Source organism: Neomonachus schauinslandi, chromosome 9, assembly GCF_002201575.2.
Source record: "Neomonachus schauinslandi chromosome 9, ASM220157v2, whole genome shotgun sequence".
NCBI classification, from domain to species: domain Eukaryota; kingdom Metazoa; phylum Chordata; class Mammalia; order Carnivora; family Phocidae; genus Neomonachus; species Neomonachus schauinslandi.
The window spans coordinates 143,102,517-143,114,894 of NC_058411.1; the positions used below are offsets into that span (position 1 = coordinate 143,102,517).

The following is a 12,378-nucleotide window of genomic DNA, read 5'->3' on the forward strand; positions in this document are numbered from 1 at the left end:
CCTTCACCAGACCCCGGATGCAACACCTGTATGAGCTGAATTCCTAAGTCTTTAGATCCCCACCCCCGGAAGCTCATTTTGATAAGATTTCCAGGCTTATCCTTTATTTGTTCGTTCTGTATTCTTCGAATCGTGTCCCGCCAGGACACGCGAGAGATTTCAGGCAGCCACTGCATGCGTAGGAAGGTACGGCTGCCCGTGAGTGAGGATGAAGGGCAAACGCAGCACAAGGAAAGAGACCTAAAACGAGGCCCCGGGGGGTTACGTGCACTTGCCGTGGACCCGCTGGGAGCGGGCACTGTGTTTGACCCCAGGCTGCTCAGGGGCCACGCCCACTCAGAAACCATGACTCAGACACTCATGACGTCCAGATGTGAGAGACCACAGCTGCACAAGACAGGACGGAACGCACCCCCCACCCCCGCCCCGTGGTCTCACCGCCCGGAGGCGCTGCATGGCGGGACAGCGGTCGGGGCTTCCAGCTCCCGCCACATCGGGAGAGGCCCCTGACCTCAAGCTCCCGGCTGAGAGGGTGCAGCCATGCGGGCCTGGCCGTCAGGTGACCGGGTCGGCTGCACCTGACACCTGTCGAGAGGACGGAGACGTCCCGCCACCAGATCCAATGCGAAGGTCCCAGAAGAGCCGGGTTGCTCCTGCTGGGATCCCACGCCATGCGGAAATCACTCTGGCCAGGGATGCCGGGCTCCGGAAAGTCCAGGACACCTGCCCAACCTTGGAAGACTTACTTTTAGTCAAATACCTGAGGTCCAGCGATCTGCTGCTGGGTGAAGACCCACCCTCGTACTTTAATAGGCAGCCAAGGGGGAGCTAAAGGGGGGTATGATCCCCCTTGTGGAGGCCGGCAAGGTGAAGGGACAGCGCTGCTAGGGAGCCCCCTCCCGCCCCCCGCCCAGCCTGGAGGTTCCTCACCAACGGCCGTGGCAAGCTGGCTTCATCCTGAGCTGAAGGATGGACAGCTGTGGGTGGGTTGCTAGTGGGAGAAGTCACAGGTAAGAAGAGAAGGTAGTAGGATTGTCAGAAAGCATTAGACTCCTGGGGCCATAACTCAGTGATGTGTTCCACCTGCTGACTGTCGCTCATGGGGGCTTGATTCCTCGCATGGCTCATAGTTTTGATTTGTGAGCTCATTTTCTGGAAGGATTTATCTATGAAGATCTTGCAGAGCCTGGCGGTGCAGTGTCCTGGGGGGCCCACAGCCTGGAACTACTCTTCATACTGTCTGGGGCTCCCAGACCACAGTGGTACCTGTCTGTACTCCAAAGCCCCGGAGAGAGCAAATAGTCTCAGGAGCCTCCGTGCCCCGTCCTCCCTTCCCCCGGAGTCTGGGCTAAACCAGGACACTCACATCTCCCCCGCAGTGGGTAGATTTTTCAAGGCCACTGCCCACGTCCTCAGCCCTCTGTGGGGGTCTCACTCCAACACCCTTCCCGCCACGGAGCCCGGGCCTTGCCTTTCCTTATGGAAACCCAAGGCGCTCTGTATCCATAAGCAGCCGATGCCCCAAAGACACATAAAGCATCAGCTGGTTTCCAAATTCCTCTTCATTTTTCACCCCTAGGAATTTCCCTTATAGCTTTTTTGTCCCTGCTTAGTTTTTCCTGAGATGGAATTCGTGTAACATAAAACTCAGCATTTTAAAGTGTGCGGTTCAGTGGATTTTAGCACATCAGTATGTTGGGCAAACATCACTGCTGCCTGATTGCAGAATGTTTCCATCATCCCCCAAGAGCCCCCAAAAATGCATGTTAGCAGTCAGTGCCTCACCCCCTGGCGGCCAGCCCTTCTCTGTGTGGGTGGACTTGGCTGTTTGGGAGGTTTCACATAAAGTCGAACGACGTGCGGACTTTGCTCCTGGATTCCCTCACTTGGCGTGTCCTCGAGACCCGCGGCCCTGGGGCCCTTCCCCGCACGTGGTGCCCTCTCCCAGCCGAGCGAGCCTCCCCGCGTGGACACAGCCCTCCAGGCTGTTCTCTCAGCAGCGGGCGGACCCCGGGGTCGCCTCCACTTTGGGGCAGTTTTGAATAGCGGTGCCGTGAGCATTTGCGGGCAGATCCTCTTACCTTGTGATCTCAGGAACACATTATTTCTAAGTTTGTTAACGTTTTGTCCAGAGTTTCGAGGCGTTTTACGCCGGATACGTGGGCAGTTGCCAGGAGCTAGAACCAGCGTCCCGGTGTCCCCTTCTTGCTCAGTGTTGCCCTCCCACGCTCTCCTTGTCCCCAGAGTAGTCCAGCCAGTCTTTCGGCAGCTGCCCGCCCGTCCATCTGTCCGTCCGCCCATCCGCGGCGCGTCGGGGAGACTGCGACAGCTGGGGAGATGGCCGCGGGCTCATCGGTGCAGACCCCTGTCTCCCCGCGGCCCTCCCTCCCTCCGCAGGTCCGACACCTCCTTGTACTGCGATGACGTGGACATTCGCTTCAGCAAGACCATGAACTCTTGCAAAGTGCTGCAGATCCGCTACGCCAGCGTGGGAAGGCTGCTCGAGAGGCTGACGGACCTGCGCTTCCTGAGCATCGACTTCCTCAACACGTTTCTGCACTCCTACCGCGTCTTCACCACCGCCGTCGTGGTCCTGGACAAGCTCATCACCATCTACAGGAAGCCCATCAGCGCCATCCCCGCCAGGTGGGCAGGCACCTCCTCTTCCCGACGGGCCCCCGGGGCCTTCCAGGCTGGGAGGGAAGCCGGGCTCAGGGTCCAGGCGGTTGCCGAGGCTGCGACCGGAGTCGGGGGCGGGGGGGGATGCGGGCGCCCCAGGAACCAGCCAGCCCTCTGCACAGGGGCGGGGAGGACTGAGCAGCCCCGGCCCCGCTGTCTGCCCCTCTCCCCGCGGGCTCTTGGGGTGGGGTGGCGTCTGGGGGTGCACGCGGCTCTAAGCCCAAGCACAGGGCTTCCCCGCCTTCCCATCTCAGAAAGAAGGGGAGGGGGTGGGCGGGAGGACACAGAGAGAGGCCGAGACCCTCAGCCCTTCCCTGCCGGGACCCCACCCTGCTATGGAGAGAGGGGGCGCCCCATCGGGCACACGCGGGCTGGCATGGGGAAGGCAGGCCACCCTTCCACCCTCAGTGCCAGAGCTCATCCCCGCCGTCAGGCCAGCCGGGGCCCAGAGAGGCCAGGAGACTCGGCCCCGGGCCCCCAGTGTCCGCGGCTGTTGGGGGCCCGGGCCAGGGCCCTGGGCTGGCCGCGTGCCCTCGAGGCACCGTCTGTGAGTCGGTGCAGCGGGCAGGGTGGCGGCGACCCTCACTCTCCTTTTCCTCCTGTCCTCTTGCTGTCCTGCTCCAACCGCTGTTCACCTGCCCACCCCCAGCTCTGGCCAAGCCTCGAGGGGCCCGGTGGGTCACCGCGAGCCCTGGGTCCCTGCCAGGTGAGAACTCGAAGGGCAGGCACGGCCCGTGTCACAGGCTCAGGGCCGACCCAGAGAGCCGGCCTCAGGACCGCAGCATCAGTGCACGAGCTGGGCACCCAACAGCAGCCTTTACCCCGTCTCCCCGAGGACTTACCCGGGCGAGAGCCGAATGGAGCGAGGCCGGGCGGGGAGTGACCCCACGTGGGCCTGCAGCCCCGCGGAGATGCACGGAAAGGCAGTTAGCAATCCCCATTTGGCACGGGGACAGCGAGGCCGAGTCACGAGGGCTGCCCTGTGGTCGGCCAAGTTCAGGGACCGCATCCACGCCCCCGAGGGACCTCACTGCTCTGGGGGGACTCGTCAGGAAGTGGGAGGGGCCAGCAGGTGACTTCCTTTTGTGCCCAGACCCCAGCAGTGGGAAGGCCAGCCCATCCCGAGCCTCAGAGCCCCGCTGAATGTCCCCCACCTCCTGGGCGAGACTTGGGCCCAGAGCCTCAGTTCTAGGGCTGCCTCGAAAAGAGCTGCTGTGTCTCACCAGCTCCCCAGGGCCGTCGGGAGGCCACGCTGGTCCCAAATGAGAGCCCAGGACGTGACTGCCCCTGTACCCCAGTCCCTCGGCCTGCCCACACCAGCACTCACAGTCCACCTGCTCTGGCGTCATCGGGGCAGGGCAGGTCTTGTCTCTGCTCTGAACTTCTGGAACCCCCAACCTGAGAAAGCTGGACAAACCACCCCCATCCAGGCTGGGCTCCCACGTGCAAACTAAGGGGACCATTCCTGGGGGCCCAGAGGTCTGTCCCATACAGAACACAGAGCAGACACATTTCACACTTGTGAGCGATTTTATGTATTATTGCATACATGTCACCCGCTTCCAGCCTGGCCTTGAGCGGTGGACCCTGGTGTGTGGAGGCAGGGGCCTGACTGGGATTGCTGGGAGACCCCACGTCCTGCTCCCTGCCCCAGGCTTGCCCCCACTCCTGTCTCTGAGCCTCAGCCTCCCCATCCGTAAACACCCTCAGGACCTGTGTGAGGGCGAGGTCAGAGCATGCGGGGGACATCAGGCCCTTGTGGACAGAGAGCCTGCTGCTGACGGGGAAGCCTGAGTCCCTGCCCAGACCCCAGGATGGGACACTTGCACGAGCAGACCTCCGGCCACGGGCCATGTCATCACACCGCCTCCTGGCCCTGTGTCCCCTCAAATGCACCTGCTCAGAGGACCAGCCCAGGTGCCAGTGTCCTGAGGTGTCACTTAACTGGCTTTGCTTCTTGGGGCATCGAGCCAAAGGACACCACCAGCCAGAGTGGGAAAAGGAAGGGTTTTCCTTGCAACAAGTAGCAAAAACACCAGGGATGTTTCCCAAAGCTGCGTCCCTCCAAAAACAATCTTGGGAAGTTTTAGGCTAAGGGCAGATGCATGTTGATGGAGGGGCTCACGCGATGCAGAATTCACGGAAATTGGGGCAAAGCTGTCCTGAGCTGGCAGAGCCCAGGTCCGAGCTGAGTGAGGTCACGAGGCCGACGGGGGCTGGCGTCCTCAAGGCCCCTGCTTGCATTGATCCTGGGTGTGGGTGCTCAGAGGGGTTTAAGTCCTGTAAACACAACTCAAGAATGTGTGTCAGGTCGGTCTGGACTTCTAAACCGGCGCTGGGAGTTGAACCACGGTTTATTGCTCCTGACACGAGGAGGCTGTCCCCCACCTGGAAGTGCGTGTCTGTCCGCACCTTCGGTTCCCTCTAGATCACTACAGCCTGGGGTCTGTTCTGCAATTTCAGCGTCTCCCAGACAGCTCTGCAGGGAGTGTGCTCAGGCGAGCGGTGCCGGGTGGGTGTAGATCCCAAGGTGGCCCGGGCCCCCTGTGTCCTGCTGCCCCCCCCGGAGACAGGGGGACCCCAGGCCTGGGAAGGCAGCCAGGCCCACGCTGACCCTTGGTCGCCGTCCGCCGTCCACCCCACAGGTCGCTGGAGCTCTTGTTTGCCAGTGGTCAGAACAACAAGCTTCTATACGGAGACCCTCCCAAGTCCCCGCGCGCCACGCGCAAGTTCTCCTCGCCGCCGCCCCTGTCCATCACCAAGACGTCGTCCCCCAGCCGCCGGCGGAAGCTGTCCCTGAACATCCCCATCATCACGGGCGGCAAGGCGCTGGACCTGGCCGCCCTCAGCTGCACCTCCAACGGCTACACCAGCCTGTGCTCGGCCGTGTCGCCCTTCAGCAAGGCCACGCTGGACACCAGCAAGCTCTACGTGTCCAGCAACTTCGCCAACAAGATCCCGGACGAGGACGACATGGCCCCTGAGAAGCCTGAAGAGCCCGTGGCTCTCAGCAAGCAGAGTGAGTGGACGCGCGGACCGAGCCACCCCTTCGGCCCCCGGCCCCACCAGGCTCCCCGAGGGCAACAGGGGCTTGGGGGTCCCAGACAGAGGGTGGTGGCCACGCGCGTGCGAGCCCCGCCTGCAGGGAGGCAGGCAGAGACCCCCAGGGCATCGGATGAGCGGTTCCGTGGTCAGGCTGCCTGACGGTGCGGTTTGTCCTGCGTCCCCGGTCCGTCCGTCCGTCTGCGGGGTGGGTCCTGGACCCGGGAGAGGAGAGGTCAGCAGACCTAGGTCCCGCACCCCGGGCTTCACTGTGCAGACGAGGAACAGGACCACACATGCACATGGGGACATCTGGTATGCTGTGTTCCAGGGATATTCGAGGGGCCCCAGGGGTGGGCGGGGACGGGGTCTGCAGAGTCAGAGAAGGCTTTCTGGAGGGCCCATGTTTTCACCAGAAGGAAGAGAGCATGATGGGGCAGGCAAGACCGAAGCAAGGAAGGGCGTGCGTGTTCAGGAACCGCCTGCGGCTCGGTACGGCTGGAACAGTGGGGGTGGGGGCAACACAGAGACCAGGAGGGACAGGCTGCCAACTCCCTACTCTCAGAGCCCTCCTGACCATTCTGGAAGGGCATCTCCTTGGATGGTTGGGCTGGTGCTCTGTCTTAGTTCAGCTCAGGACACGTCCTGGGTGTCCAGGGCGCACTCTCGGTTAGCACGCGTGTGCATGAAGATGCACGAATGTGCACACACAGACACACACATGCACACACACACCTGGGCTGGTTGGAACCCCAGGCCTTGAGGAAGAGGCCTTGGAGAAAGACGTTGAAGATAGGCTGTCTCCTCTGTGCGTCAAGGGGAGGGGAGGGAAGCCCAGTGACTGAGAGTCTGTAACCAAGGGAACAGCCTACCAGAGAGCCCCAAATGCCAGCCAACAGGGGCAAAGGACAGGGCGAACCATCTGCCCTAAACCCACAGCGAATCCAGGCCTGTCACATCCCGAAATTCAACATGACTCACTCCTGAAAAGTGATCTCCTAACGGGCTTCTTGACCAGTGATCGAGGGGACCCTGAGCCCGTCTGATTGTGCACCAAATCGTGTGTGTGCATGTGTGTGCAGATGTTCGTTCCTAAAGAGAAGGACTGTCTTGGTCTCAAAACGGTCACGTGTAATTTCACTCTCTTTCTAGTTGGGGAAACTGAGGACCAGATAGGTTAGAAGTTTTTGACCAAGATCTCACTTTTAACACAATTCATCACTTTTCTCCGAAGTGTGTAAACCATGAGTCTCCCAAGGTTAGGGAGACTGTAAGTTATTGCCAAAACCAGGACACTTTTGATAGTGACCAGAGGTGCGGGACCACAGGCACAGAGCGGGACTTTCCGGGCAACGTGGCACAGATGGTCACCCTAAGTTGCTTCACGCACACGCACACGCTGACGGGTGCACACACAGGCACGCCCACACGTGCATGCACAACGTTCATGCACACACGCGTGCACACAGACGTGCACACATGCACGCGCACACTCAGACACGAGCACACACCAACACACACTCAGGTGCACACAGGCATCCATGCACACACATGCACACTCATGCACACACGTGCACACTCAGACACGCACACAGAAGCACGTGTGCACACATACTCATGCGCATACACATGCACAGGTGCGCACACGTGCACATGCATGCGCTCACATTTACACGCACACAGTGCGCGCATGCATGCACGCAGGTGCGCACACAGATGCATGCAGACACATGCACTCACGTTCACACACACACACACGCATGCACACAGAGACATACACAAACGCGAGGGGTCACAGGGTACGGCACCTTGTCACTCAAGAGTGTGGTCTGTGACCAGCCACACGGGCATCCCCTGGGGACGCATTAGCGATGTGCAGCCCCGCTCCAGACCCCCCGAGTCAGCACCCGCATCCTAACGAGTTCCCCAGCGGTGCCCGTGAGGGTCTGAGAAGCCCGGGTAGAAAAGAGCCATCTTGGAGACTCATGACCCCCGTTGGCGCAGGAAAGGCTCTGACCACTCCCACGGCAAATACGCTGTCACGCTTCTTTCAGCCGGCAAATCCCAAACCCACTTTGTTCTGCTTTGGTCGCTTATGGGCCTGAATTTCTAAAGGAGTGACTACTGAAGACACGTGACGTTATTTCTTCTCTGCCCCAGGCTCAGAAGTCTCCGTGAGGGAAGAGTCTGACAACGACCAAAACCAGAGTGACGATGGGGACACCGAGGCCTCACCGACCAAATCGCCAACGACACCAAAGTCAGTCAAAAGCAAAAATTCCTCAGGTACAGCTCAGCACTTGGACGTTACAGATGGATTCCGGGAGGACACGGGAGGCCCTGGCCAGGAGCCGGGGGCGGGGGGCCGGGGGGGTTCTCGCTGAGTGCAGGCCAGGGACCCGGGCCCCGTGTGCAGGGCCGCCGCCGTGCGTCACAGCCGGCAGGGCGATGGCCGGACTCGGGCCACTCCTGCCCAGCAGTCACCCCGGCTCATTACCAGACGGTGCAGCAGACGCAGGAGGGACCAGGAGGGGTGGGGGGCGGATCGTTCACAGGGACCCAGGTCCTTTCACCGTCGGGCAGCCTTGTGGAGCGGCAGGTGGGTCCCAGTTACGGACCGAGGGAGGAGACCCTGACGGGGTGACAGCCCCCGCCCACGCCTGACTCCTAACCCCGAAGGGTCTCGGGTCCCCACTCGGTGCTCCCCGCCTGAGCCCTCGCTCCGCCTCACCTCCTGGGGCGGCCCCTCGTGCCTCCAGCCCATGGACTCCCCTGCCATGCCGGCCTCCCAGGGAGACCCCGTGAGTCCCAGGCCCGCCCAGCCATGCATCCACGGCCACGGCTTCTCAGAGCCACCACCGCGCAAGCATCAGAACTGAGCTCCCTACAGCATAAGTACTGTGCTTTCGTCCTGAGCGAGGATTGCTCTCCAGAGACTTAAAGATGGCATGACAGGTTTCCAGAGTCAGGGTCTGTGGCCGTTACCGCTAAAAGTTAAGCATTATTCGGCACTGATGCTCCACGGTGCGCGACGCCACGTACTTGGGGCCGTGCCCTCTCCTCTAACCGTGACATCCACTGCTCGGAGCAGGTATTAATGTCCCGATAGCGCAGAGACGCGGCCACACGGCGAGCCAGGCCTCACTCCCCCCCACTGCGCCCACGAGCCCGTCAGTATGAATTCCTGGTGTCAGGTACTGGACGGGCTACGTGCTCATCCCAAATAGGCTGAGAGTGTGAGGAGGCTCATGACTCTGTCCCCAAGCAGCCCGGGCCCGGCTGAGCCCTGGGGGTAAAGGAACATCAGGGGTGGACGGGGCGCTGGCTGGGGACTTCTGCAGACCAGAGAAGGCGGAGGGAGGCGGGGGCTTTCCCTACCCCGAGACCGCCCTGGGGGTGGCACGCCCCTCTGGGGACCTGAGCAGGGGAACAGCCCCCACCTCTGCCTGCTAAGCCCCGGGACGCAGTGGAGACAGGCTGCCCGTCTTGAGGCTGCTGCAGCGTGGGGACCCCCGGTTTCCCGACAGTGAGGGCTGCACCAGGAAAGGCTGAGGGTCGGTTTTGCCCCCTCCACAGAGTTCCCCCTCTTTTCCTACAACAACGGGGTCGTCATGACCTCGTGTCGGGAACTGGACAACACGCGCAGTGCCCTGTCGGCAGCCTCTGCCTTTGCCATAGCCACGGCGGGAGCCAACGAGGGCACCCCGAACAAGGAGAAGTACCGGAGGATGTCCCTGGCCAGCGCAGGTATGCGGGAGGGGGTCCCCTCCCTCCGCGGGCTCAGCCCAGCTGCAGGCAGGCCACCCCAGCCCCAGGAACTGTCCCCCTCCCGGTGTTCAGGGCTTGCTGCTCTGGGCCTTGGCCAGCACCGACCCCCGGCCGGAAGCCGCCCACCCACCAACCACAGCAGCGGCCGGCTTCCCCAGGCCTGGGCTTTACATCCAGACGAGCACTGAGCCCCATTTCTAGTCCTCCTGTACCCTCTGTCCCCTGTGCCACCAGGGTTTCCCCCCGACCAGAGGAACGGGGACAAGGAGTTCGTGATCCGCCGAGCAGCCACCAACCGCGTCCTGAACGTGCTCCGCCACTGGGTCTCCAAACACTCTCAGGTGGGTGGGAGGCCCCCGGCGCTGGCCCCCAGGAGCCGCTGCCCTCTGAGACCGCGGGCAGGACCGCGAGCAGGACGGCCTCGGGGGCAGTGGGAGGGAGGGAGCCCAGGTGAGCCGTCCAGCACCCCCAGAAGGGGCTGCTCCGGTGTCTGGCCTGGGAGGGCACCAAGGACATTCCCGGGCCCCGGGGCTGGGTCCCTCCACCTCTGTCTGCAGCAGGGGGCCAAGGAGGTCCGCACCCCCAGAGTCCTGGCCTTGGGGTGCAGCTGGCCAGGGTAGGACCCTTGGTCTTGACCAGAGTTTTATACCTAAGGGCCTCTAGGCTCCCCTGGTGGCCTGCACGGCCAGGGCAAACGAAGACAAGGCAGGCAGCCCTCCGCGTGTGGCTGGACAGGGCAGCGCCAGCGTGTCTCCCCCCACAGGACTTTGAGACCAACGACAAGCTCAGATGCAAGGTGATCAGCTTCCTGGAGGAGGTCATGCACGACCCCGAGCTGCTGACCCAGGAGAGAAAGGCTGCAGCCAACATCATCAGGTATGGGTGGCCTCGGCCCCACTGAGCTTGGCCCACTGCCCGGGGCCCAGGCTCTGCCCCACACGGCCGGCCACGGGCAGGGAGCCGGGGAGGCCCTTCCAGGCAGGCTGGCCTCAGGCAGGGGTGCGGGGGCAGGAGCCCCGAGCTGCCGGGGGGCCGTGCGCCCCGCTTCTGCAGACGGGCCCCTGAGCAGGCGGCCCGTGTGTCCTTCCTCCCCTCAGACCTTGGCCTCCTAGAGTCAGGAACCACGTTCTCCCTGCACAGCCCCCAACTCCTGCCTGGTCCATGGCGCCCGTCGTGGCCGCCGTTCCCGCCCGGGGCTGTTAAATCTTCACGGATTGAGGGTTCAGCTCCGCGGTCACACGAGCCACGTGGCCGCTCACGACGCCCCCAGGAGGAGCGTTCGCACGGCTGCCCAGAGCTGTGCGGATGGGGCAGGCTCGCTTCTGTCTGCAGGCGCTCGGGGCGCCTGCGGGACGGAAACGGGTTACGTTGTTCATCCCCGATCTCGTCCATCTTCCTCCCGTGCAGATGGGGAGGCCAAGGGTCAGGGAGCTGAGTCCTGACAGTCAGGCCATCAGGGAGACGTCCCTGACAAACGGGCAGTGGGCTCGGGCTCGGGAAGCACAGAGCAGAGACGAGGCAGCCGTGGGGACCTGCCCGGGGAGGCGAGGCGGGGGGGCGGGCTGCACGGGGCCCATCGCGCCGTCTCGTCCCCTAGGACTCTGACCCAGGAGGACCCGGGCGACAACCAGATCACTCTGGAGGAGATCACACAGATGGTGAGCCGGGCTGCCGCTCACCGGGCCGTTCCCTCCAGCACACGTCCCCCCGGGGCGGCCAGAACCAAGCACTGCAGACTGACTCACAGCCGCAGAAGTGCGTCCTGTCCCGGTCCTGGAGGCCAGGGGTTGGAAGTCAGGTGTTGCTGGAGGACGCTCGGGGAGGGGCCTTCCTGCCTCTTCCAGCTTCCCGGAGCCCCGGGCGGCCCTTGGCGTGTGGCCCTGAACCTCTGATGTCCGCCTCCTTGTTCCAGGCGGTCCTCACTCCTGCGCGTTTCTGAATCACTTTCCCTGAGCACGTCTCTCCCTGTGTCTAAGCCCCCCTCTTGTAAAGACTCCAGTCCTGTGCGATTGGGACTCACCCCAATGACCTCCTCTTAACCCGGGCACATCTGCAAAGACCCTATTTCCAAATCAGGTGACATTCCCAGATACCAGGGAGTGGGACTTTAGCGCCACATTTTGGAGGGAGGAAATTCAGCCCGTCACACCTCTGCCCCTCTCCTCATCCTCTGCTCACCAGCCCCGCCCCGGCCCCCGCTGCGTGTTCTCTGCTCCGCGGTCCCCAGAGGAGGGGGGCCGGGGCCCTGGCTGGGGGTGGTGGGCTGCTCCTCTGTGCTGAGCCGTGCCAGGCTTTCATCAACAGCGGCGAGTCTACACCATCACCCCCACGTTCAAGATGAAGCAGCGGGGGTCTGGGGAGGTGAGGCGCCCTACCCAGGGTCGTGGCATCAGAACTGGTATTGGCATTCAGTTCCAACTCCAGAGCAGGAGATCACCCCACACCCCACGCTGCCTCATCCCGAGGTGTCGGGGTGCCACTGGCCACCTGCCCAGAAACGTCGGCGCCCCGGGAGCGCTGTGCTTGCCACGAGGAATGTGAGCTAATGGTGGCGGTTCACGCGGTGAAGGGAGTGGTGTGTGTCCGGGGGCCCGGCCCGGCCCACTTCCTCTTCCAGGTCAGGGATGTGCCCCCCGCATGCCACCGCAAGCCACCCCAGGGCCTGGGCCCCCGCCACCATGGCGGCCTGGGAAGCTCAAGGCCGACTGGTTCTGACCCCCCTGCAGCCCCATCCTGGCTCACTTCCCAAACTGGTGGCTTGAGCTCCGGTCGTTGCCGTACCCAGTGCTCACACTGAGGACTCCAGGGCCTGGGCATGGGTGAAGGGAGCACCTGGGGAACACCTCCCTGCAGCGGCCCGGGTCCTGCCCCTTACCTTGAAGCCAAGGT

The 12,378-nt window shown here is 63.0% G+C and overlaps 1 protein-coding gene across 1 annotated transcript in view; it reads left to right on the plus strand.

The window, feature by feature from the left end:
- RASGRF1 (Ras protein specific guanine nucleotide releasing factor 1) overlaps nucleotides 1–12,378 on the plus strand; it is a 101,872-nt gene that overhangs the window by 70,971 nt on the left and 18,523 nt on the right. The window contains exons 15-21 of the mRNA XM_044918143.1: nucleotides 2,398–2,646; nucleotides 5,325–5,698; nucleotides 7,882–8,007; nucleotides 9,298–9,468; nucleotides 9,724–9,830; nucleotides 10,253–10,365; nucleotides 11,087–11,147. Of these exons, the coding sequence (XP_044774078.1) occupies nucleotides 2,398–2,646; nucleotides 5,325–5,698; nucleotides 7,882–8,007; nucleotides 9,298–9,468; nucleotides 9,724–9,830; nucleotides 10,253–10,365; nucleotides 11,087–11,147 (1,201 nt within the window). The remainder of the gene's footprint in view (nucleotides 1–2,397; nucleotides 2,647–5,324; nucleotides 5,699–7,881; nucleotides 8,008–9,297; nucleotides 9,469–9,723; nucleotides 9,831–10,252; nucleotides 10,366–11,086; nucleotides 11,148–12,378) is intronic.